The sequence below is a fragment of the Festucalex cinctus genome, chromosome 14 (assembly GCF_051991245.1).
Source record: "Festucalex cinctus isolate MCC-2025b chromosome 14, RoL_Fcin_1.0, whole genome shotgun sequence".
Lineage (NCBI taxonomy): Eukaryota > Metazoa > Chordata > Actinopteri > Syngnathiformes > Syngnathidae > Festucalex > Festucalex cinctus.
This window is the reverse complement of record NC_135424.1, coordinates 5,533,526-5,560,622: the sequence shown is the minus strand read 5'-3', so window position 1 is coordinate 5,560,622 and position 27,097 is coordinate 5,533,526. Positions and strand designations below refer to the sequence as shown.

General features: G+C 38.2%; 1 protein-coding gene across 7 annotated transcripts in view; it reads right to left on the bottom strand.

Annotated features, from left to right (window-relative positions):
• The window catches only part of LOC144001170 (cGMP-dependent protein kinase 1), a 130,492-nt gene that overhangs the window by 4,861 nt on the left and 98,534 nt on the right, over positions 1-27,097 (bottom strand). For 4 of the 7 annotated variants that reach the window (XM_077495261.1, XM_077495263.1, XM_077495262.1 and 1 more), the window contains exons 6-12: positions 24,907-24,984; positions 22,735-22,829; positions 10,764-10,829; positions 6,893-6,967; positions 2,081-2,177; positions 1,826-1,965; positions 1,221-1,310 (exon numbers count right to left, since the gene is read on the bottom strand). In XM_077495261.1, coding sequence (XP_077351387.1) covers positions 1,221-1,310; positions 1,826-1,965; positions 2,081-2,177; positions 6,893-6,967; positions 10,764-10,829; positions 22,735-22,829; positions 24,907-24,984 — 641 coding nt within the window. Of the gene's footprint in view, positions 1-1,220; positions 1,311-1,825; positions 1,966-2,080; positions 2,178-6,892; positions 6,968-9,726; positions 9,806-10,763; positions 10,830-10,964; positions 11,200-16,218; positions 16,378-22,734; positions 22,830-24,906; positions 24,985-27,097 lie in introns of those variants that run through there. The other 3 variants (XM_077495265.1, XM_077495264.1, XM_077495266.1) reach the window with 3 other exon arrangements.

Genomic DNA, 27,097 nt, shown 5'->3' with positions numbered 1-27,097 from the left:
CAATACCATTATCTCTGTTCCAGCCCCCCACATGACAACAAAAAACTATCATATGGTGCTTTACAAAAATAAACTGTAGACACCCGTAAACTTATTGTTCTACACTTGTGAAATTAACTATTTGGATTTTTTTTGGCAGAAAACAGTAGTGGTGGTTTATCCCTGCCTATATTCAAAACTTAAAAAAAAAAATTGTTCAATACATCTCTAATGTGCGACATTTATTTGCAGGTTCTCAAAAGGCCTTAATGCACCGAAAAATGTCTACAATGTTTTTTTTAATAAGGAAAATGTCATTATAGTATGTTAAAATATTTCAGTGTTTTTATTATTTTTTTTACCAACCTGTTTTGTATTTTCTTTCCAAAATTTTCAGAATAATTTTCAGTATTTTTCTTATTTTTTACTAACCTGCTTTCCCCCCCCAAAAATGTTCAGAATATTTTTCAGTATTTTTCTTATTTTGTTTTTTCCCCTCCCCTCCATGGAAAATGGTTATTGGTGGTATTGCATATTCAAGAATTTTGGGTTATATTAAAAAAACAAAAAACAAAAACAAAACAACAACAACAACAACAAACTAACTAAACAATGTTTCCACTGCAATTATAATGGCCGACAATTATTTGCGGATTTTCACTTTTCATGATTCGGCCTCAGTCCCTATTCCTGATTTATTATAATAATGATAATAATAATGATAATAATAATGATGATGTTGATAATAATAATAATAATAATAATAATAATAATAATAATAATAATACTGCCCAAAGCCAGCTGAGATAGGCTCCAGCACCCCCCACGACCCTTGTGAGGAAGAAACGGTCAAGAAAATGGATGGATGGATAATAATAATGATAATTGCAATGCCTCTTGGTGTAAAGGACTTGCAGACCATTGAGTTATTTACTACTGTAAATAATCCGCAGTAATATTGTTCTTTTTTTTTTTTTGCAAAGGATGCAGAATATATGCCTGTTATATTATTTGTGATTCATCATGTGGAAATAATACTGCTACGCAGATGCTATTCTTAAAACCTGCTTATGGTGCTTCACATCATGTGTTAGCATTAAGCTAGCAGATGCAAATGATACGTAGTTGTTTTAATTATGCAATGTGTAATTCTTCTTTTTTGTTTGTTTAAATTGACAGTACTAAACTATAACTAACATCATGTATCAATTGCAAAAAGACATTTTAAACACACGCCATACCGGTCTCGAAGGATGGTCCACAGTTCTCCTCCTAAGCAGGCTTCCATCAGCATGTAGAGGTACTTGCTGTCCTTGAATGTCCTATAGAGTCTGAAAAACAAACGGTAGAAGGGCCTCAACTTTCTTTATTTTTTTTAAGGGAAACGAATGGGCTTCTCACAAGTGGAAAAAAAATTTTCTCCACTCACTGGCAGAAACGGGCCTCTGACAAGTGAAAAAACAAAAACAAAAAACTTTTTTTTTTTTTTTAAAGGAAACAGGTTTCCAATAAGTGAATTTATTGTTACTTTTTTTTCCTACTTGCGGAACTGGTCTTCTGGGAAAAAAAAAAAAGTGTAAAAAATAATAACAATAATAAAAATTTTAAAAAAAAGGTGTTTTTTTGGGTTTTTTTTTTTTTTTTCCTCCACCCACTGGCAGAAACGAGCCTCTGACAAGTGGAATTTATTTTTTTTGTGGGCTTCCATAAATTCTCAGGCTTAGAAAGATACAAAAAAAATACAAAATGACCTATAGTGAATCTGTCACATGTGATGTGTGACGAAAACATGAGCAAACCATACACAAGGAAAGACATCCAATAGGACAAAAGACACACTGCATACCGAACAATAAAATCCGAGTGGGCCTCCTGCATGATGAGTTTCTCCGAGCGGATGTGCTCCTGCTGCCTGGTGTCGACGATGTGCCGCTTCTTGAGGATTTTCATGGCGAAGGTTTTGTTCTCGTCGCTCTTGAGCTGAACCTTCGGAGAGATGACGAAAGAACGAACATCGAGAATTAGCATGCGAGGCCGATTGGCTCGACGTCGTTCACATTCCCGTGGAAGAGTCACATGCACCTTTCCCCTGCCTCCTTACCAGCTCCACACGACCAAAGCCGCCAACCCCCAGAGTGTCGATGATGTTGAAATCGGCCAGATTGAGATTGAAGAAAAAAGCATTCTCGGCTTCGTACCTGCGGTTCGTTTGAAGGAGGAGAGAAAAGCCGGGACAAGGAACGGGATTAGACGTGAGACGGATGATGAAAGACGTGATAATCCACCCTCAACTTTTTGTCTTTGAGTTCATTTGTTTGCAAATCTCATGGGATTACCAAGCAGTAATCTATCCGGGTTGTCCTCAAGGATGCCGAGTGTACCAAGAAACAAAAAGCTTCCCTTGGAAAGAGACTCACGTGTCCTCGGCCTGCACTCATTAGACGTGCAGAAATTGTTTCCCCGTGTTCATCGCTGATCCCATCACGCCGCCCGTGTTTTCGGGTTACTGTTTGATCCGGATCGAGTTTCATCAGATCAGGATCCGGATCAGCGGGTTTAGTATTCCTCGGGCTCTTTGCGGGTCGCTCGCAAATATGAACGAACGCCTTTCGAAACCAGCCGGTCAGTTGTATTCGCGCTGCTCAAAGTTGCAAGCAAGAATTGGACGTTGAATTTTGTGAGATGGAGCACGAGTCAAGTGTTAATTTTATCCACCATTTTTAATTTTAGTCTCAGTTTTAGTCTAGTTTCAATCACGCTTGTTAGTTTTTATAATAGCCAACCTCATCCCATTTGTATTTAGTCTATTTTTAGTCGACTGTACTGTAAATGTAGCATGTTAGTCTTTATTTTAGTCCAAGAAAACAGTTCAGATCTAAAACTATTTCACATAAAAATCTCTCTAATATTTTTTGATGAAAAACAATTTCACACACAGTTACAGTATATCAACAAGTGTCTATTATGGCTCCACGCTACGAGCTAGTAAGTTAGCAAGCATTAGTTAGCGGTCGGATCAATATCATTGTTGGAATGTTATAGCCGTTGGCTTTTTTATTTATTTATTTTTGTACAAAATCATGTCATTTTTGTCTCATTTTTGTTCATGAACTATAAATGTTCATAGATTTTAATCCATTTATTAATTTTGTCTCATCTTCATTCGTCGACAAAAATGCATACTGATTTAGTCCCAGTTTTTGTTTATTAATGAGGGTTTTAGTCTAGTCTAGTGTAGTCTTAGCCCTGTAACAAAGTTAAAGATTATTCACACGTGAGCTTTTGATTTTTGATTCATTATCTGGAGGGCAGCCCAGAAAAACATATCGTTCAAATCCTTAAGAAAAAGAGGCTATTTTCTGAGTTATTATGAAGTGTCAGAATGATTGATAGTGTGCCCAATTACACTCACAGTCAACAGACAAATGCTAATATTTCAAGGCCAGAGCTTGCCCACAAATATCAAAAGTGTCTCCCCAAAGTGGCCAGCAGATGGCAGGATTGTCCTGTTACAATGCCGCATTCAAGCCGAAGCATTTCTTATGAATGTCTGATGTCGACTCCCGTGGTTCAACCGACAACCTCTGAGAGCAGCCGATGATGTTTGGGGCAGACTTAAAAGTGCATTTTAGGTGGATTTGTTTCCATCAGGGAAAAAGGCACTTGTTGTTATTCCATAGCTGAAGCACTCAGTGGTGAAAGGGAACAATATGAGACTGGCCGCTCGATCCACAAGGACTACAAGCCATACGTCAAACCTTAAACAGATAAGCCTGACCTTGAAACAAAGCTGAACTGCATCCATCACGCACTTATCCCACTAGACACATGCTAGACTGACTTCAGGTTTAGATCAGTGCCAACTTTGCTATACCTATTGGATTCGGCCCCAATTCAAACAAAGACATTTTATGTAATTATTTATTTTTTTGTAATTTTGTACAATTTGTTGCCAAACTACATGTTTTAACAATATAATCCATGCTCCTGCCTGTTCTACCCTCTGGGGTAGTTTCCAAAGGCTTTAAGGCAAGGCAGCTTTATTTATATAGCACATTTTACACGCCACGGTAACTCAATATGCTTTGCATGATTAAAAGTACAACATTTACAAGCACTAATACGCAGAGAACTAAACAAAACAAAAAAGATAACCGACTAAAAGAACGTACGGTGCAAGAAAAAGATTTCAGTGTTTCCCCCGGTGCATTACTGGCTTAGCAAGTGTTCTAGGGAAAATCTTGGATTTACTTTTATTTTTTTAATTGCTGATAGAAATCTTAAAAGAGCAAAAAAAAGTAAACAACCTAGACTCAAAACCCTTCACATTTTGGGGCTGACTTAAAGGTTATTGCATTTGTGTGCAGCAATACAGCTAAATGCTGCTTCACCATGTTTGCATTGAACTCTGGGTTCTACTAGAAATCAAATTTAATCAAAAACCTCATGATAAGACAAATCCCAAAGGCAAAACCTGGCAAAAACAACTCATCCTCCACAAAACCCTAACCCTGAATCTAACCTTGGTAAAATCTCAAACCGTCATTCTAAATCTTACCAAATATGGTGTACGCAAACCCAAACTGTAACTATAATACCTGATTGGCACCAAAACCCCCAAAATAAAAGCCAACGTAAATGCTAAAAGTTAGCACTTGAATACAATGCTAGCACAATATTAGCAGTTACCATGGTAACAGTTATGCAGCTTCCTGGAGAAATATTGGTTTTCATTTTCGCCGCCGCTCAGTTTTTAGCCAAGCACAAAATGTCAATTCAAGGTGCCTTAACTAGCCCCTGGCTGTCTACAATCGCACATTTGCAGGTAGAAATGCGACGTCGTAATGTTCCACAGCAAATCTTTTTAAAAGCGCTGCATGGCAAAATGTTCCTCTACAGATGGAGTCGCACCCCAGTGGGTGATAAAGCGGTGGAGGACTGATGAGGTCATAGAAATAATACTGAGTTTGGGACAGAGTTCGTTTGCGCGCTACAGCCTGCTTCGGTTTTCTCTCAGGGCGTATCGAAAATGCACGATGACCTTTCCAGATGAACTTTGATTTGACTTTTTGTCAAATTTGAATGCACACGTCCTTTAGAGAAAGTCAAATTAATTTGCAACACATTCTAGGTTCATTCTGAAATTTAACCGCAAAGCCCAAAAACCTTTTTTCTGAAAAGTAAGAGTATCTAAATATGCATTGCACATTTTTTTTTTTTAAAACAACAACCAAAAAACATGCAGAATAATGCGCCTTTCTATTTCAGGTAATCGCCGACTCCCGCTGAGTGAATGGGCGGCTTGATCAAAACCAACGTTGATATTCTTTGAAGGAAAGTGCGGGTAACAGCGGGGAGCAGCTGCATCCTTAAAGCAACGCAACCAAAAGGGGGAAATCGTTTCCGTCGCCGCGGGATGCTGACTCGGGCTTTTCTCGACGTGCAGCTTTTGTTAGGCTGAGTTGGGAGCTTCCAACGTGCGGCACGGGAAGCTTGAGTTCAAAAAATGGCGCTGGTGGCGCTATGGGGAAGAAGTTTAGATGCAGGGATGAACAATTACTAGAATTCAAATTGATTATTTTCAAATCGAAAAAGACTACAATTTAAAAAAAATATACGGCTTCATTTTGGTTGGTAGGTTTTCGTTTTATATATATGTACGGTTTATTTATCTATATAGTGTCGAGATAAGTTCAGTGAGTAAGAAGTGCAGCCCACATGTTTCCATCATTGTTTCATGAAACAAGAGCCAGATTTGTTTTGTTGTTATTGCTGTTTAGTGGAATTTTGTGTAGTTGTCGTAGTGCATGCTTAAAAGACGTGTTTAGTAAGTTACGGTATTTTCAGGACGATAAGTCACACTATAAGGCACAATAAGTATGTATAGTATATTAGATTAAAAGTCTTGAGTGCCCTCTTGTGGTTGTCTGTGAAATTATATTCCCACTGAGTATTTTTTTTTTCCATGTACAAGTCGCAGGAACAGCCAGCCTATGAAAAAAAAAATGCGACTTAAAGTCTGAAAAATACGGTAACAATTTTAATTCAAGTGGAAAAATAAACTGTCTTTCATATTAGTTTATGCTCATTCTTCTTTATATAAATAAATATATTGCTTATTGTAATAACGATTAATTTATTTCTTGTATTTGTAACAAACAAACAAACAAAGGAAAAAAAATCACATTATTAAGGAAAAAATGAATTATTTTTCAAAATCAATCATCCCTACTCAGAATTTTGACGTGTTGACAGTGGTAAGCATAATGTAAAAATGGTTAGCACATCTGCCTCACAGGCTACACCTAAACCAGTTATCTATATGAATTCATATTTTCGTGCACACCTCAAAACATGTGGCAGATGTACTATACATATTCATATTTCAGTAAGTGCTAATCAAAATAACTGAGCTATCTTTATAAAGGCAGCTTTTTACACGTATGCCCAACTCATAGCTGAGGGTGCGTTATGACTTCTGCATCGGTATGCGCTTGTTTCCATGGCGACGGAAAAACTGAGTCGCAGGTCGTCGCTTCGCTTTTCTCTCTTTTCAACCATCTGTTGTTATGCAGCAGACCTAAAGGTGCAGTTTATGTCTTAGACTAGCGCGTATGAAACTTTTTTATTTTTTTTTTTAATGGGCCATTAACGCCCCGGCCAAGCGCAACGCGCCACATGCCCAGTTTTTGAGCTCGGTTTCACCCTTGAGCCTTCCATGTCGCCTCTGCTTTTATCCACATTCAGCAGTTGGACATTTTCTTGATGGCGTTTTCCAACCGAATGCGAGGCCACAAAACTGCTGCTATTTATTGAAATTGCTCTGCGACTGATAAGCGTGTTTAAAATGAAAAATAAAAACACAACGTGAGTGGTTTATGGTGGCATATTAATGTGAGTAACGGCGTCTTACTTGGCTTTGGCGTCGACGTCCTCGTGGCCTTTGCTGGACACGTCCTCCAAGCCTCCTATCAGATGCTTAAATGAACTGCAATAAAAGAAGAAGAGCTGGCGTCAACACACTTTTTGTGCATGAAAGGCTGATGCAAAATCTGACCAGACTGTCATAACAAGTGCTACCAGTTATAATAAAATATTCAGTGGGCGAGACTGTAAAAAAAGTCGGCGAAGACAAGTGCTAATCGGAAAGGCCGTAAAAAGTGAGAGCGCAGGAGTTGCTATTACTGTAAAACTTTACAACAAAGCTGTGACGTGTGTTGCAAGGTGACCTGATTAAAATTCATCTGAAATGATTTGCTGCTTGGGCCATTAGCCAGCGACTTTGAACCTGCTTGAAATTTTGACCGTATGACTTGGATAGATTAACACTTTCACTGCCCTCCACAAGTGCACTCGTAAATCCTGTGGAAGGGTGGGGGAGCATCTGATACTGCTTCACTGTAAACTTCAAACTTGGAAACAACTTTACTGATGCAAAACCACCAGTTGATGACATCATTGCCCCATTTTAGAGACGAGATGAACATAGTTTGAGAGTCAATGGGAGAAAATGACTGCATTTTGTGAAACCTACCTTTTTTTTTTATCTACTGTTGATTATAAAAGAACGGAAAAAGGCAAAAAGGAGAGAGTCTATTCTGTCTGTACCGTTGATAATAGATTAATTTAAAAAAAAAAGTGTTCAGGGAAAAATGAAACTTCAGGGAACTAATTATTAAATTTCATAGATGACCCTGGGAACTCTCTGCACCATCTGTTTTTGTTTGAAGTTAAAAGTATGATTAATACTTCAGATATAGAATTTTAGAAAACTATTGTGCAACACAATAGGGAGCTATTTGCTTAAGTATTTAACTTTTGAAGACATGCTACTGCCCCTTTGAGATCCCTGAACTTTTTGTTAGATTTAAACTCCAATATTTTACAAACCCTAAAGGTTGTTCAATAAACATATGCTTAAAAAAATAAAAAATAAAAAATAAGAGCTGGAGTTTGTACCTTTTAAAATTTTGATGCCAATATTGTCCCTTTTAGTGAAAATGAATATTGGCACCCAATAGCAGTTAATAGCATTCTTGACTGCTAATAATCGGTATCGGCCATAAAAAAACAAACAAACAAACAAAAAAAACGTATATCGGTCTATCTCTAATATATATCAAATCATATTTCATTGGAGAAATACCACTGGGGGATTTTCATCTTGGTTGATTATGAATCTGACTTCCATTTACGTGACTTGACTTGAAAAGCTCCCTCATTCACTGCTTATTTTTGCTTAAGCCAAAACAATAACAGTATGATTCCATTGATGCCATTTTGTGGCATAATGCTAAGCAACTACGTCGAAGTGGGTTGAGGAGTTTCACTTAGATGAAAGCAGTGTAACGCCGCCATTTTGTGGCGTCAAGAGGCAATGATTTTTGCTCTTTGCGGCATTCCTCTATGAATTCGCATTATGAAGTTGAACAACCTGTTTGGTCTGTGCAACAACAACGCACAAGCGTCTGAGATAATACCCTCCCGAGCTACACTCTTTGCTCTATCATTTCCATTAAAAAATATATATATATCCGCTTTCTGTTCAAACAATTCAAAATAGCCGAAAAAGCACATCCGCTCAGGCCTCGTTAAGCTGTCACCGCAAAATTGCAATACATCTGCTGAGCGCATTCAGTTTGACTTGTGGTGTTTGCCTCGCCATTAATGGCCCGCTGCTTGTTTTCATTCACAGTTGTAGCACGTCAATAAATGCACACAGACAAAAAAAACAACAACTCCAATCGAGTTCTCTCTGCAGGTCACGACGCCGTCGGACACGCGTTGGAATGACAGGCGGCGCTGAAGGCAACGGTCATCACCTGTGCGAGATGACTCTCTCATTATCCCCTCTGTTAGTTCTGAGGAAGGCCACAGCTGGGCCCCGGGTAAGACGATACCCCCCACCCTCCGAACCTCGGCCACTTCATTTATTCCCACCACAAGACTTAACACTCCTCGGATAAAGTGTTCCCTCCGATCTCGGGCGTCTTTCAGGGTCAATAAACACGAAGAATACGGTTATGCTCCCTGGCAATCACAACAACAAACAACCCCGCTGCTCAGTTATTCTGAATTCCTACACCTGTCCTCTTGGCATGGCTCCTCGAAGCAAAGCGTGCAGCGTCTCGAAAAACATTTACATGCAAATGAGCCGAGCACAAAAAAGCAAGTCGGCGGACGGCAGGTGACGCCGCTGTGAGCGAAAATGAGACGAACGTGTTTCGGGTGATTGAGCGTCATGAGAATGTTGTGAAGTCAACACATCTGATCACGTCTTGAACGTACCAACTTTTATTTCTAGCAACTTTTCACTTGTTACTACAAAATAAAATCTAAACAACTGCCTGTACATGTGGTAGATAGTAAGGGTACGTCATGAAAATGAGACGCAGGTAAACAGGAAGTCCTTATATAGGCGTACCGGTCATGTGCCTGTCTCTCTGTCTTACAAACTACACTAATAAGGACAAAATCCAACTGAAACGAACAGTAACACCGCTAAAAATATAAAAAAAAAAAAAAAGACAAGGGCGGGCTAAATTCTCTCAGACCCTCCACATCCTGGTGATCATAGATAATTCTAATTGCGATATTTTCTGTCCTTGGTGAATTTGTTGTCCTGTTGCTTCAATGTGGTCAACTATCGACTTTACGGCGCCCGTGCCTCGTCCGTAGCACCTTCTTTTTCATCAATTCCCCACAGTAACCACGCCATTTTAAAGTTATTTAAAGTTGTGTTCTTACCTCACATCATCATCGCGTCACATTTCCGTTTTTAAATTGGAATTAGCTCCGCTCTGCCGTCAGTCAGCAATGAATGTCCGTGCAGAAACATTGAAATAATTGGTTCCGGCTCTTCCAGCTCACGCAAATATGCATTATGTAAATATCGACTAATGGTGAAATCCAACTCAAGTCGAAATTCGGGTTACATCGCCAGCGTAGCAAAGGAACTCGGCCGTAACACGAGGACTCCCTATAATCAGTTAACTGTGTTATGATTCATTGTACATTGTTTCACTTTTGTTACTATTTCCTCTTGATTGATTCCACTTAAAGTGGAAGTCAACCCCCCCAAAAAATCTTTTGACAATAGCATGCTCTATGCAGCCCCACTAATATAAATTATGGTATTCTGGTTAATATTACGTTAGTGGAATATGAGTTAAGCAGCAAAATCCAGGCGTTTTTATCCATCACAGGGGGCGGCCATTTTGCCACTTGCTGTTGACTGAAGTTGACAGTTGAGGAAGATAAGTTTGCTGGAGGTCAAAATGAGTTTTAAGAACCAAAATAAAAAACAATTTTTACCACTATTCGCCATTTTGGTTGTTTACTTTCGCCTCGAACACTTTCAGGTCGGAACTGGGAAAAACAACTCGGAGATATACGACTTCCGACCATCTTCGTATGCAGCATCAGGCAACGACCAATCACAGCTCACCTGTTTTCTGAAGCTGACCAATCACAGCACACCTGTTTTCTAAAGCTGAGCTGTGATTGGTTGTTACCTGAGACCTGAGCAACTGTGATGTCATCTTCAGGCGACAGCAAGTGGCAAAATGGCCGCCCCCTGAGATGGCTAACAATAGCTTGATTTTGCTTCATAACTCTTATTCCACAAATGTAATATTAATCAGAATGTCATGTTTAGACTAATGAGGTCACACATAAGATATGATTGTCAAAGAAATATTTCAGGTTCACTTCACTTTAATAAAACGGCTAAAACCAACAAATCAAAGAATCATTATTTATTATAGAAGCTGTTAGATACTCACTCTCGATCAATGACTAGGCAGGTGACCGCCTCTGCTGCAATAACATTGGCAGTCCTGATGTCCTCCCTATAGAGGAAAAAAAAACACACAATTAGCCACAAAAGCACATATAAGAATTTTCACTTTCCATTTAAAAGGCTCATCAGCTTTCGTGCATGTGGAATGTCATGTGACGCATAATCTGTAAACGTTGGCCATTACACTCGATCATATTTCAAGTCCAATCCATCATCTGATGGGCATTCTTCATCCGACGAGTTACTCCAGTCGCAGGAATCCTCCGAGTCCGTGTTCCAAGGATCCATCGTTAAAAAAAAACACAAACTAAAACGCGCCGCTAAAAAGACAAGCAAACTCTCGGCCTGACATCCCCGTCAGGAGATTATTTGGACACTTGAAGGGGCTCGGCTCCGCTCCAGCGCGTGCGGTCCATCACTCACCGTGTCTCCGCTCAACTTATGACAGCCTATTTCAATGATGGTCCATTTCAACTCCCTCCGACTTCCCTCCGCCTCTTCCTCTTCCTGGCGCACTCGCGCGCGAACCCGCCTTAACCCCCCGCGTTCCCGTACGCTACGAATAAAGGTCACAGCTGGTGAGTTTTGAGAGCCGAACGCTGCGTAGGAGAGCTGAGAGGAGGAAGGAGATGTTTGCCAAGGCCGGAGGAGGAATGAACAGTTGATGGATCGGGGGCCCTCTGTGCTCGTGGGGGACTACATGGACAACTTTACCCCAGTGCTTATTTCTTTTTTTGGATCAAAATGTCCAATTCAATCGAAAAGGGAAGTCAACCCGCCCAATATTTTTGACAATATGTTCTATGCAGCCCCACTAGTCTAAATATGGTATTCTGGTTAATATTGCGTTAGTGGACTATGAGTCCATATCCATCTCAGGGGGCGGCCATTTTACCAATTGCTGTCGATTGAAGATGACATCACAGTTGCTCAAGGCTCAGCTCACCTGTTTTCTGAAGCTGAGCTGTGATTGGTTGTTACCAGAGCAACTGTGATGTCATCGTCAGTCGACAGCAAGTGGCAAAATGGCCGCCCCCTGAGGTGGATAAAAACGGCTGGATTTTGCTGCATAACTCATATTCCGCAAATGTATTAATATGAATCAGGATGTCATCTTTAGACTAGTGAGGTCACATATATTTGTCAAGAAATGTTTAAGGTTGACTTCCATTTTAAATCATTTAGTAAAAATTACTGTAAAAAGTTGTCGCAAGGCACCCTTCAAATATGGTCAGTGGAAAAAGTTCTTCTTAGTGTTGAATTGGGTTGGATTTATATGGGTAGGATTATAAAACAATGCAAAAAAAAAAAAAAAAAGACAGCTGTACTGATACAAATGAACTATAGATTCATGGTTATTATGTGGATGGTTATAGATGACCACAATACAGTGTGTCCTAAAACTCACTATGAAATAGGGCCAAACAATTAATCGCCTGGCTGTATTTAATTTTTATTTTTTTATACATTAAAATTATAACAAGACAAAATGGGCAAAAAATTTGGCCAATTTTTGTTGACTTTTCTTTCAAATTATTTGAAAACTGTCAAATGTTCTGCCTGTAATTCATAGATTTATTGATTTAAACACAAGTTCTGTGATTCACTACATCTTTTCATCAATTGGTTATCTGTATCACCCCGCCTACTGCCCAAAGCCAGCTGAGATAGGCTCCAGCACCCCCGCGACCCTTGTGAGGAATAAGCGGTCAAGAAAATAGATGGATGGTTATTTGAATCTTATTCTGCCAAATATCAGCATTGGCCTCAAAAAACCCATATCGGTCGAGCCCTTCCTTTTTGTACCCCCCCATTTCCATTTTGTTTAAGGGATCATGCAGACAGATGTGAGGCCATCATCATTTGACAGCTTGATGCTTGGCAGTTTTGCTTGCAAAATTGCCACTGGCAAGATTTTCTGTCCCAAACTGCCGTTCAACTGCATCTTGAGAAGCTTTATGGTCATCACACGGCTAACGGGAAGCACGATTTATACCTCAAACTGTTGAGCATCATGTCGTTACGCTTGAAGCATATTGAACAACCTGAAGTCAATGCAGGTAAAGCTTTATCACAATCTGAAGCATCCATTGAATTGAGCTTTTTTATATTTTATTTATTATTTTTTATTTTATTTTATTTTATTTTATTTTATTTTATTTTATTTTATTTTATTTTATTTTATTTTATTTTTTATTGTTTTATTATTTATTTATATTTTATTATTTATTCATATTTTATTTCATCAGCGGGTGATTTGTCAATAATAAATCCCGTTTTGAGAATTTTTCCTTAGAAATCAGCATCCAAAAGCGAATACTGTATTTCCACGACTTTGATTTCATTCGAAAGGAGACAAAGGTCAAAATTATGAATTCAAGTACAAGTAGCGAACTTGTTCCTAACTTGCTTTCATCAAAGTTTTTGTAACGCACCAGCTGTGATTTGACACGACTGCTGCAAGTTGTCGCTCTACTTCACAAAAAGAAAGAAGGGCAAAAAAAAAAACGTGTCCCCTCTACAACTGGAGCGGGCTCATTTTTAATTCATGCCACATATGTGCTAGACAAGGACACAACAAGAAAGCTGCCCTTACGTGCCCGGCAGACATTCTCATCAAAAAGGGAACAGAAATACATTTCTCAGATTTTATTGAAAATACTTGAGAAGAATTCCTTATTCCATATTTTTATCTTTAAGGCTAAAATTTCATATATTCGACCTTTTTCAGTACCACATGTCCTCTTAAATGGCTTTGGGCAAATGGCAGTATAGACCCTGGACTGGTCGCCAGTGAATCCCAGTTGTCTCAACAAACAGGCAACCATTCATACTTACATCCAAACATCAAATAATTGGGCAAAATGATGATTATTATCATTAGCATTATTATTGTAGTCCATTTTATTATTCATTTTAAAGGATTTAATTGTATTTTTATGTATTATTATTATTATTATTATTGAAAATTATTATTATTGTTGTTATTATCATTACATTTTACTATTCATTTCAAATACTTCAATTTATATGAATACATGTATTTTAGATTTAACCTAAATGTACTTAAATTTTTAATTTATTCAATAACATATTTATTTATTTATTTATTTATTTATTTAATTTATTATTGTTGATTTTATCAATAATTTTAAAGGTAAAATGTTATTACATTTTGAAAGTTGTGAATTTTAATTGTTAAATAAAATACTGTTTATTTATGTTGTGAAATAAGCAGTGGTATCATTTATTAATGTTAAAGGACAAATGTGATTTTAGATATTAAAGGAAATATTTATTTTTAGAAAGGAATGCTTAGAATTATTTTTGTACATGAATAATTATTTATTTAATTACATTTTTTTAAAGACTTGAATCATATTTAAATTAATTATGTAATAATAGTTCTTTAATAAAATTAGCAATTGTGTTAAATACTGCACATGATCTTAATTTTAAAATATGATTATCTCTGGTAGTGCTAATCAAGTAAAGTTAGTTTTTAAAAATATATGTAATTAATTTGTGGCTAATGAAGTGTCAGCTGCATGTAAAATCAAAAGGATTCCGGATTAAACTCTTACATAATGTCGCTTCAAAACAAACAGTAAGCAGATGACACCTCATTTTCCTAACGATGCACATACGTCAAACCAGGCCTGCAGATGTGCCGAGCATCGTTTTGTTTTTCGACGCCGATGAGCGACAGCTAATGACATCCACGATCTGTTACATGAGCTCATTAGCCCCCCAACAAGGAAGTACTCCATGTCTGTGTCACTTACTCGCCATGACGACGACGCACAACAAGGCCTGGGAATGCATGTATCAAAATAATGGTTACATAAGGATGGATCCCGTTTAAGTGACCTCAAGCGATACTTGCGTCTCGTTACACCTGCGCCACCCCCAACTTAGTGTGCCATTGCGTTGACAAGGTCCGCAACTGTATTTGTCATTTGCACACTTCGGATGCTTAAGTCAGCCACTAAGCTTCCGAAAACAGACTAGGTCCTTTTTAATTAGGCCAGAACAAACACGCCGTCCTGGATGCACGTACGGTATATGCTAGCTCAGACGCTAAAAGCAGAGAAGAATGTTCTTTTGGAGTCGCTGGCGGTGTTGATTACCGACGCAGAGGGCAGGAATTAACCAGGTAATTTGACAGCGATCTCGTGTCCTGGGAAAAGGGTTATAAAAATAATATACAAGCACGCAGCCCAGCTGTACAGGCCAAATGGCAACATGAGCATGTAACAAGTGATTTGTACTCTACTCCACTGCCAAATACTGGGGATGTTTTGGACCTTCCATAAGACAGGAAAAAAAAGACAAAAATTAGCTAGCTACGGAAACAAGCTACAGTTTCCACTTCCTCTCAATAGTCAAGTTTGATCGCCGTCGACTCCTGACGCACCGCTCGCTAGCTAGCTAGCTACGATAGATGGATGGATCATGAGACATATCATAAACATCTTCAATGTCTTTTGTTTTACACAAGATGTGTTCAGGAGTTACCAAATATGACTATATCCCATTACTAGGCTTTGCGTTAACATATGTCATAGATGTATAAATAAACAAAGTGTTCATCTTTTGTGCAATGGCACAAACCAACCAGAAAGAAAACCCAATTCAAATTCAAATCAGCCTTGTTTGAGTTACTTCAGAATGGCTTTCACCTCATCCAGCCAGGACGAAACACAAATTGACTCATGTCAAGACTAATATAGCTTTCTCACAACCTTGGAAAGTCGAGTCTGAAAGCGTGTTCATTGCAGTTTGTAAACACGGCATTAGCTAGCATTCATTTTGGATTAGCTCGTGTTTATTTGATTATTTCAGCAAAAACCTCCAGTCACCACTTTCTAATTAGTGAACACAATGCTTGTACATTCATAATAATACATTGTATTAATAAAGTGCTTTTGAAAAGACCTCAAACATGCTTTGCGGTTTAAAATTTTCCACAGTTTTAAACTTAATACACATTACTCACTCACATATCCACATGCAGTCTGTGAATGGTCAACCTTTCTTCCTCAAGGAATGTGTTTCAGGAACAGGTGTCAAACTGAGTCTTCTCTATCACATTAGACAGAAAAGGTGGATGTATTAAAACCCGTCGCCTTTGTCCGATTATTTGCGATGTACCCTTGATGACCAAGGGACATTACATGGTCCTAAATTGTGTAGATTTACGAGTTGCGTGTCTATCTACTTTGTTTTCTTTACTTCCTTTCTTTCATTGTCTTTGTTTTGAAGAACATATAAAGCAGAGCAATGTTTGTCCCGTGAGCAGTGGCAAACGGGTTCACGAATGGACCAATAAGCAAACACTGTGTGAAGGAGGGCATCGTGAAAGGTGGTTAGCTAGATAGCTCGAAAGCTAGTGAGATAGAAGCTCTTTCTCAGTTTGTATTATTGTCCGTTCTTACGTCCTTGTGATCCTGTGACAGGTCATCAGTCGCGGCCCAAGTACTGTTCCAATTGAGAGGATGAATAAACCAAGCACACAGGGGACACCCGGATGTTGTTCTTGTCAGCTTAAACCAAGGGTACTTGTGAAGGCTTGGCTAGGAAAATATCCCAAGATGCATTTCATACTTATCAAGGAAATATGTCAAAGTCGGGGGAGTTAACAAGTACACAGCCATTCCAATATACAAAGAGACACTGTGAAGAACTTTATTGTGTGCGTTATTAGGAAGACCTGACTTGGTGAATCCACATTCAATTCCGTTCATCCTATGGCGAAACGGCCAGATAGCTATCTAGCTAGCTAGCTAGCTAGATAGATAGATAGATAGATAGATAGATAGATAGATAGATAGATAGATAGATAGATAGATAGATAGATAGATAGATAGATAGATAGATAGCTGGCTAGCTAGGTAGCTAGATCGCTAGATGGCTAGCTAGACAGCTAGATAGCTGGCTACATCCCTAGATAGCTAGCTAGCTAGCTAGCTAGATAGATAGATAGATAGATAGATAGATAGATAGATAGATAGATAGATAGATAGATAGATAGATAGATAGATAGATAGATAGATAGATAGATAGCTGGCTAGCTAGGTAGCTAGATCGCTAGATGGCTAGCGAGACAGCTAGATAGCTGGCTACATCACTAGATAGCTAGCTAGCTAGATAGCTAGATGGATAGCTAGATAGATATCTTGATAGCAGCTATAGATAAGCAATATTTGCCCTTTTGACAGAAAAAAACATTAAAAACCTCTGGGAAGCATCATGTCAAGTGCCCTGTCTGGTCCACCATTATTACAGACCCCCAAAAAGCAGAAAAATCGGGTCACCACCACATGCGCTGTACTTTCAAAGCTAGTATACCTTCAAAGTGATTCAGTTGTTAGTCTTTTTAAGGGTGAAATTGCAAACAACTGTTGAGTGGTCTTAAAAGACAGACAGCAAATAAAACAGTAAAAGCATGCGGCAATAAAAGCCTCAGAATGGACAGAATCCATTCCAGTGTTCTTTTTATTCCTCCCTGATGTCAAAAGTCAGACACGTAGTTGACAGCTCGGGCCGGCCGACAGACGCTTACGAGGATGTTGCCAACGTTGAGAATTTGGCGATAAAGCCTCAGCTGACTTGAAATGCTTGACGGAGTTAACGCCTAACCCCGATTCATCCCTCCTTCCTTCGCCCGCGCCGATCCAAAAATATCATACGGGCCCATGGGTGCCACTGACATGCTGTTGCTTTCACACTGGTGTTGCCAAAACTGCATGTTTGTGAATTACAAAAGAAGCAACGTGGGATTATTGTTGAAAAATGGCTTCAGGCAAGCTTCAGGCTTGGGCTTGATTGTCGTGTAGAAATACAGTGGAAGCCTCTAAGGTCGAACACCTGCTGCTTGACACGCATTTTGTTTGGCTGATGGATGTCCACCTCATTTCAAAAAGTTCACACCTCTTGACATATGTTGTTAGCGACATCCAAACAACAATCAGAACCTATACTATACGACATCCATACGGCATTTCTACCATTCTATACGTAAGACCTTTAAAACAAAAACAAAAACAAATCATGTAACCTAATTGTTGCGCAAACACAACGATTCTGTCGCCATTAGCAGCAGAACCCGCTTTGATTTGTAAACATGTTCTCCTCATAGATGAAAGGCCGACATTGCCGGTAAAGACAAGAGAAAGCTTTGAGGGGGTGCTGTTGGCGTTCATACACGAACACGTAGTTAACTTTGTAATTAGAGAGGCGTGGGGGCGGGGGGAAGCGGATATTCGGCGGGTCCTCTGATCAAAAGCCTGCGTTGCAAGATGTCCGTTATTCCGCCGTCATTTACATTTAGGCGAGACGCAGTCATCAAAGCCGGGCCGGCTCAAGACGACAAAAGGCGCTCGGGCACAATAAAAGATAATAATAACCGGCGTCCTTATTGTGGCATGGAGATGAAGTTGTTGTGAATAAACAAACGGTGAGATGATCCTTTCCAGTATGGACCTGCTTGAAATTGCAGTCTGGAAAAACAACTTCAAATATCATTTTCTATTTATAGTGCAAGAACACTTTTCTTTCGTTTTAACAAGATTTTCATCTCGGGGGTACGGTCCTGACTCACCTGCAAAAGGCGAAAATCTACAATAAAGAGAGACCATATAACGAAAAGTTTCATATTTTTTAACACTCCCAAAACTCTTTAGATGCTTGAAAAAGACATTTTAAACACATTGTAAATGCACCACTCCGAAAGCAGCTGGCTCATTTATGGGTCTAAAAGGGACCAACGGCTACTTGGGTCAATTTGACCCACTTATACCAAAGTTGGGTCAATTTGACCCAAGTAGTAGTCAGCTCCTTTTTGACCCAAATGTTTTTACAATTTACTATTTGTGCTCATGTATAATAAACCCAACGTGGGTTTAAATACATAAATAAATAAATAAATAAATAAATAAATAAATAAATAAATAAATAAATAAATAAATAAATTAATTAATTAATTGTAAATAAATTGTAAATAAATTGGGTTATTTGACCAAACTTCCTTTTTCAATTTCTTGGGTTGTCCTATACAAGACGACCCAATTTGGGGGAGTTGCTTTGTATGAAATGACCCATTTTTGGGTCATTTTATACAAAACAACCCCAAAAATTGGGTCAAAATGGCCGAAATAGTAGATCAGTCTGTTGTGGACCCAAACTGGGTTATTTTGTTTTACCCTGTTTTTACAGTGATGGGCATGAGCTGTTGGGTTATTGGGTCAAATCCCAGCATTGACCCATAATTGGGTTATTTTTGACTCAACTGTTTTTACAGTTTACTATTTGTGTTCATATATAACAAACCCAATTTAGGTTTAAAAAAAATAAAAATAAAATAAAATAAATAAATAAATAAAGACCGATCTACCACATTCTTTCTCAATTATTTGTATTGTTTTATACAAAATGATCCTTTTGAGTTGTTTTATTCAAAATGACACAATTTTGGGGTTATCTTGCACAAAACAACCTAAAACTAAAAAAAATAGGTCAAGTTGACCTTAAACCAGCCCATTGTTGACCCAAACTGGGTTATTTTTGACCCGACTTATTACCCGTTATGACCCGTTATTTTTGACTCAACTGTTTTTACAGTTTACTATTTGTGTTCATATATAACAAACCCAATTTAGGTAAAAAAAAAAAAAAAGGACCGATCTACTTTATTCTTTCTCAATTATTTAGATTGTCTTATACAAAATGATCCTTTTGAGTTGTTTTATTCAAAATGACACAATTTTGGGGTTATCTTGCACAAAACAACCTAAAAAAATTGGGTCAAGTTGACCTTAAACCAGCCCATTGTTGACCCAAACTCGGTTATTTTTGACCCGTCTGTTTTTAGACAGCTTGGGCGTGAGCTGTGGCTGACAGCAGCTTCTCACGTGTGAGTGTGATCATTGTGTTTATTATTCTCCCAATGTTGAATAATTATATTCAATCCGGAACAAGGACAGCTCGTCTTTACACCTAGCAAGGGTCAAAATGTCCCGATAAAATTAAAACCAAAATGGAAGACTTGCTGTTAATTTACTATGTCACAAAAAAAAAGGTTATTACATAAGACAACTAGTACTACTATGATGTCAGCTATTTTATTTTATTTTATTTTTTTAATAGTAGCCCAGCTGTCTGATCTATTATCAAGTGTATGCCATCGGGCTCTCATTCACATCACTTGCTGGGTCGGATTTCAATTTGGATCTGAGGGTCCGACCGCTCCGTGTCACGCATGTTGTGCACGTCATCTTTCATAGCGTACAGTCATTAGTCAGGAACATATGGCCAAAGTCAGGCCATCTGCGCCACACCAGCTGTCTCGTACCGCGACCGTGGGGTTAACCTGTTGCAAATATGCTGTTGCAATCGAGTCTGAAGTCTCAATAGAAGTAACAATTACATGCTGTAATGTACATTTGTTTGTAATATGACCACATTTTTCAGTAACAATTGATCTAACGCACTACTATTCCAAAACTGAATATCAGATTAACTCATTTACACCCAATAACGTATAGATACGTTTTTTTAATGTTCTAAGTGTCCCAAAGACGTATTTATACGTTTTTTTTTTTTTTTTTTTTTTTTTTAATGCTAGACAGAGCATACAGAAGGCTTTGATGCAGCCTCTCAACTGCAAAGAACGGTTGCAGAAATGGTAGTTATTACACAAACGGCCAGCAGGTGGCAGCAGAGCAAAGGAGATCAACCAGGGCCATGTAGAAAAAAAGCTCAATTACTTAAAATTTTGAATAGATTTGTGAAAACTGATGAAACTAAGCTCTCTTCTAATGCTAATTGCTGCAAAACGGAAACAGAGAGAAACATTTTTTTTTTTCCTGATGAAAGAAGAGACTTTAATCTTTCTGGGAGTGAATGAGTTAAAGATACTTCTTCTAAATCACTGAGATACTACAGTGGTGGGAATTAGTCGGCAAAGGATAGTTGAGAGGTACTTCAGTTTGCTGAAGCAAAACGCTTTAATGAGCAATCAGCAGAAAATCACGCACGCAGCAACTGGAAAGTGGCTTTTTAACACAAATGGAAATGACCAGGATTTCACGACACGACTACACTTAGAATTAAAGCAAAACAAAACAAACATACAACACAAATACAACCAGAGTTAAGGTTTCAAAGTAGGGTTTTAAACTAGGGCTATGATTTCCCAAATTAGATTCCAAAGTTAGGGTTTCAACGTAGGGGTTTAAATGAGGCTTTTAGGGTTTCAAAGTAGGGTTTCAAACATGGGCCACAATATTCAACACACACACACACACACACACACACACACACACACACACACACACACACACCCCCAAGGTAGGGTTAGAATTTCAAAGTAGGATTTCAAACTATGGTTAGGGTTTAAAGTGATACTTCACATATTCAGCCCATTTTAGCAACAAAAAGTTGATATTTTGTCTATAATTAATTTGATACTTTCATTATTTTTCACGTACAATTAGTACCTTTCAAAACACATTTTGCAACTTCTGTCGACTGAAAATGTGCATCACAAGGGCTCAGGTAACCAATCACAGCTCAGCTTGTGAATGTCACATGACCAAATCTAGAAAAGAGGTGAGCTGTGATTGGTTACCTGAGCCCTTGTGATGTCATTTTCAGTTGCAAGTTGCAAGTTGCAAAATGTGTTTTGAAAGGTACTAATTGCACATGAAAAATAATAAAAATATAAAATTTATTACAGGCAAAATATTAATGTTGGACTGCCAAAAATGGTATCCCTTTAAAATTTGGGTTTTAAGAAAGGGTTAGGGCTTCAAAGTAGGGTTTTGAAGTATTATTGATGTAACATGTTGACACAACATAAGTGGAGCATAAAATTTTTGCTTTTGGCAAGAGTTATGAAGAGAAAATATGTGACTATTTTGGCAAATATAAATAACCCCCACCCCAACTTAGTTTTCATAACATAAAAGTGTTCCCCAACAATATTGCGGTATATTGTTATTGCTACAGCTATATCAACTTTTTTTGTTTTTGTTTTTATGTTTTTACAGCATAAAAAGTCAATTTTCAATATGATCTCCTCTTCAGCATGTCGCTTGTGAGCATCTTTTCGCAGTTACATGCCTGACCACAAGATGGCAACATCCTCTTTTTACAACTTGCCACTTAAGGCCTCTCTCTCCTCTCATCTCAAATGTGCTTCTCCATCCCTCTCCCTTTAGTTTCAACTTAACCCCCCCCCCCCCCCCCCCATCAAAGCAAAAGTGGCGGTCGAGTAAAAATAGCTTTCGGGGCTCCGCTCGTCTGCGCAAGACAAAATATTTTATTTATTGTACTTAAGTGTTCTTCAAGACAAAAAAGTGTTTGTGATATGAGTCAGAGTGTTTGCAGTGGCCGCGGAGCACTCGAGGCTTCAAGTCGACACAATCTGGCTCTTTGCTGTGCGCGCGCGTGTGCATACCTCTCAAAGAGGTGGTGGCGCCATGTTTATTTTTATTATGATGTCATTTCAAAAAATATGTGACGACAATCATAAAACAGGAAATGGAGTCAATTGTGATTTTATACACCTCCAGTGGCACAGATGAAAAATTCCGGTCGCCCATTCCTGATCTAGCCCCAATAACGATTTGTAAACACCGAGCTAGGCTACGTTGCCGTCATCATCCGCCATGAATTCCGACTTCAACGCCCATCAGCAAACGCCCCACGCGTCGCATTCGAAAACATTCGCACCTGTCAAGCGGAGTGAGCATTGGCAACACCGAAAAAAACTAAAAAAATAAATAGAAGGAGGTTACCGTAAGAGACAGGCGGAAGATGGAAAGCAAATTAGAGAGGATAAATGCAGGATGCGCAAAGGCAATGGGAGAGAAAGCGTCTGACAGTGATCGAAATAGAAGCGGCGAGAGGATCTAAATGGGAAGAGGCAGCGTCGTTAGGCATCAACGTACCCTTGCAGCGCCTTCTCTCCGAACCAGTCGCCCTTGCCCAGCGTGCGCAGGTAGACGGGCTCTCCGTTGGGCGAGTCCTCCCTGGTCACGTTGACCTGGCGACGGAGGCGAGGTGAGATGTCACGCGTGTCCGTCAAGCGAAAGTCAATCCCGCCCGCACACGTTGCAGTACGCGTCACGTCCAGGTGAGATGTGGATACGAGACATTTCGTTAGTGCACTTCAGGAACTTCACTTGTCAGAGGGAATGATGCCCGATTACTCCAATTGTAAGAGGAAGTGAAAGTCCTTTTCACTTTTTTGCACATATTCATATAAAGGCATCCTTTAGACTAGATGAGTCAAACTTTTTATACCAAGTACGACATTATGAAGTGTTCATTCCCTCATTCAAAGGCACCTTGGATCATTTGTTTTGGTTTGTTTATGCTCTTCCTCTTCTTCTTCTTCTTCGGGTGGGGGGGGGGCAGTATTTTTAGGAGGGCGGTGGGTTGGGGATTTCTTTTTAAACTATGTAAAACACTTTGAGTTGCATTTTTTTGGATGAAAAGTGCTATACAAATAAAGATTGATTGATTGATTGATTGATTGATTGATTCCAAAAACACATGCCGGTGATATAAAGCAATGGTAGTTACTACAAAAAAAAAATTGCCAGCAGGTGGCAGCAGAGTATAAGAGATCAACCAGGGCAAGCAAGCAAGCAAGCTGTTTTTCCCCCCGGTTTAAAACAGATTTGTGAATCATGATGAAACTTAGCTATATTCTAATGCTAATTGCTGCAAAATGAAAACAGATACAAATATACCTTTTTTTTACCCGATGAAAGAAGAGACTTTAATCTTTCTTTTGGTAGGTTCCATGGTTTTATAGCAATAGAACACAATATTCTGTGGGCCTTGCAAAATCAGTCAAAATACAGTGAAAACGCCTGGGAGTGAATGAGTTAAGGATAAATAAAGTTGTTTGAAACACTATAATTATGCGAGTTTCTTTTGGACAAAACAAAATTGAGTAAATTAGTTAATTTAAAAAAACAAAAAACAAAAAAAAAAACTCAACTCAAAATTAGTATTAATAATCTTTTTTTGGATGATTATGCTGATATTGTAATTGTGGAGAGTCATAATTGAAATTGTAATTAACTCATTCACTCCCGGCCATTTTCACAGAAGCAATCCTGTTCACTCCCGGCTGTTTTACTGATTTTCACTGATTTTGCAAGGCCCACAGAATATTGTGTTCAATTGCTATAAAAGCATGGAACCTATCAAAAGAAAGATTAAAGTCTCTTCTTTCATCAGGAAAAAAAGTATATTTCTATCTGTTTCCGTTTTGCAGCAATTAGCATTAGAAGAGAGCTAAGTTTCATCAGTTTTCACAAATCTATTTAAAATTGTAAGTAATTGAGCTTTTTTTTCTACATGGCCCTGGTTGATCTCCTTTTGCTCTGCTGCCACCTGCTGGCCGTTTGTGAAATAACTACCATTTCTGCAATCGTTCTTTGCAGTTGAGAGGCTGCATCAAAGCCTTCTGTATGCTCTAGCATTAAAAAAACAAAAAAACGTATAAATACGTCTTTGGGACACTTAAAACATAAAAAAAAACATATTTACACGTTATTGGGAGCAAATGAGTTAATATTAGATTAATTGTACAGCCCAACCTTTAAGACAAATAACATGACCTTCATTTTGGGCGTGATGTAATTCCAAATCAATAGTCTTTGCAGTAATATGGCTAAAAGTAAACTTTTCAAAACTGCGTGTTTGTGTTTGTGTGTGTTTGTGTGTCAGGATGCAAGCTATAATCATGTGTCCTCTGCAGAAAGTTCACCGCTATGTTGTCTCCTTGGAGGGGAAATTAGGGGAAATAGCCATGTGGAAAAAGGTCAAGTGTGTGCGCGTGGTTTGCGTTTGTGTAAAAGCAAATTGCGACAGAACATTTCATCACACCCCACTATCCCATTTTTATTGCACTTTGGGCACTTTCTCGCGTCATTATGAGGACGTTCTTATTGACAGGAACATAAACGGCGACGGGGAAGGTGTCATGAGATGGCGGGCCGAGGGAAAACGGCGTTCGACGACGCACGCGGACAAGTCGGCGCGGCGCTAAAAGCTCGGATGACAGCGCCGACGGATTCCCAAACACGTCGTCTCGCTGCACTCACCTTTCCTTTACTGATGATGAAGAAGGTGTCTCCTCGGGCCCCCTGTCTGATGATGTACTCGCCGTCCTCGTAATGGGTCTGACAAGGGGAAAAAAAAAAGAAAAAAAAAAGAAAAACAAAGAGGAGAGAGACTTTCAGGTACGTGATGTCGCTCTTTTTGCCTCCCTCGGCGGCAACTTTGCAGTTAACGAGGCTGAAATTGGGGATGTAAAACAGAGAGATGTTTTTATGTCTTGTTAGTGGTGCATATCGATCAACCAATCGGGCGCTTTAATTGGACGCGGAATAATCAGTGACGTTTTGGTGATGTCGGTTTTAGATGTACATTTAGTTGAAACCAACGTGAAAACCGGAGAGTTGTGCATGGGTGGGGAAAAAAAACACACAAAAAAAACAAGTGATTGAGATGCTAAGAGAAGATATCAAAATAGATTTTTAACCATTGCTGAAATATTAGCCACAATTGGTTTAGAAGGATTTTCATTGGTTTAAAAACAACAACAACAAAATAAACTTTATAATGTTGGGGAGGGGCTGGTGGCTGTTTTGGAAATTTCATTAAAGTTAGTTTTGATTTTGTTTTGAGTTTTGTTTTTTAAAATGTAATTAGTTTTAATTCGTTTTCAGGGTGGTTATGTTAGAATTATTAGTTTTAGTTATTTAATAAATGCTTAATTTTAGTTTAGTTTTAGTTAGTTTCAGTATTTATTTTTATTTATTTTATTTTTATTTATTTTTATTACTTGTGCACAATATTAAAAAAAAAAAAAAAAAAACACCATGGGAGCAACGCCATCTGAAGGTGCTTTTCTATTGGTTGCTTCGAGATGATGTCACTTCTGTGTGACACACTTTCAAACGTCCTTATTTCTGTTCATATCAAAATAAATCTACTTAAAAATAACATGTAAAATCATCCCCAAAGGCTTATTGCGTTAAATGAATTACCAAAGACTAAAATGAAGAACATTTTTGCTATAATTATAGTTATAGTTAGTTTTGTAAACATAAAATGTAGTTTCAGTTAGTTTTTTTTTTTTTTTTAAAGCATTTTCATTTTTATTTTATTTTGTTAAAAAAAAAATAGTGTTAGTTTTGTCGTTTTAGTTAACTAAAATACCCTTAAGTAAGTTTTGGTCAAATATATTTTGCAGGGCACAATGAATTAAGCTTTTACAGTAATTTACAGACACAGGATGTATAATATATAGTTATAAAAATGTAGTTTTGTAAATTGTAATTTCATTTTCTGGCCACTCAGGTTTCCTGTTTCCAAATTGTAATTGCTGCATGACTACTTAATGAATTTTCAGTCTCAGTTTTCGGTTTTACCCATGAAAACTACATTCGAAAAACCATATAAGGAAAAAAAAACATAATGTGGTATATTAAATTGATATCTTTATAATAAGGTGGAGCTTCTGCAGATCCGTTACAGGAAGCGGATCGAGATCAAACTTATTAGAAAAAACAAGGGTATGATTAAAAAAAATAAATAAATAAATTTGAATGTCAATTTTTTTGGCATTCTTAAGAAGTTATCAGCTTTAACTTTAACTTTTACATTAGGTTACCGCATGTCATTACAGATAAAGGTAGTTATTTAAAAAAAAAAAAAAACTTTTTGTGTGCAATTTGGCCTTTGGGCAACAAGCAAATTGCATTTTAAAGTCAATGAAAATAGATTTTAGAAAATTTTATTTTCAGGCTAAATGCCAAAAGCAACAAGATAAAGATTTTTTTTCCTCTCTCTCATTCAGAGAAATGGCGTGCATGGGGTGGCAATCGCCCCGAGCATCCACCTGAGGGTTGTCTGAAAAAAATTCAATGGGCATCTCGGCCGCAGAAATGTCTTACATTCCCATGGCCACCAGTTGACAAAAATTCATAAGGGGCATCATATCCACGTGTACGTCCACTGTGCCTCACATGCCACTGAATCAGAGGAATTTGTAGTGAAGACTTAAAAGTCACGTCTAAAGGTGACAAAAAAATCTTCAGGCCGCACCAAAACAAGCGACAGTTTTTTTTGTTTTTTTTTAAATGGAAATCAACAGCAGATTTCCCTAACTAATCTGTTTTAGAAAAGGAATTACGTGTCTCTTTCTCGTCTCCCCAAACATTCTTTAACTCGCCTCCTTCTTTATCTTTGCAGCATGTTTTTGCTGCTTAACAAATGCCCTTTTACCCG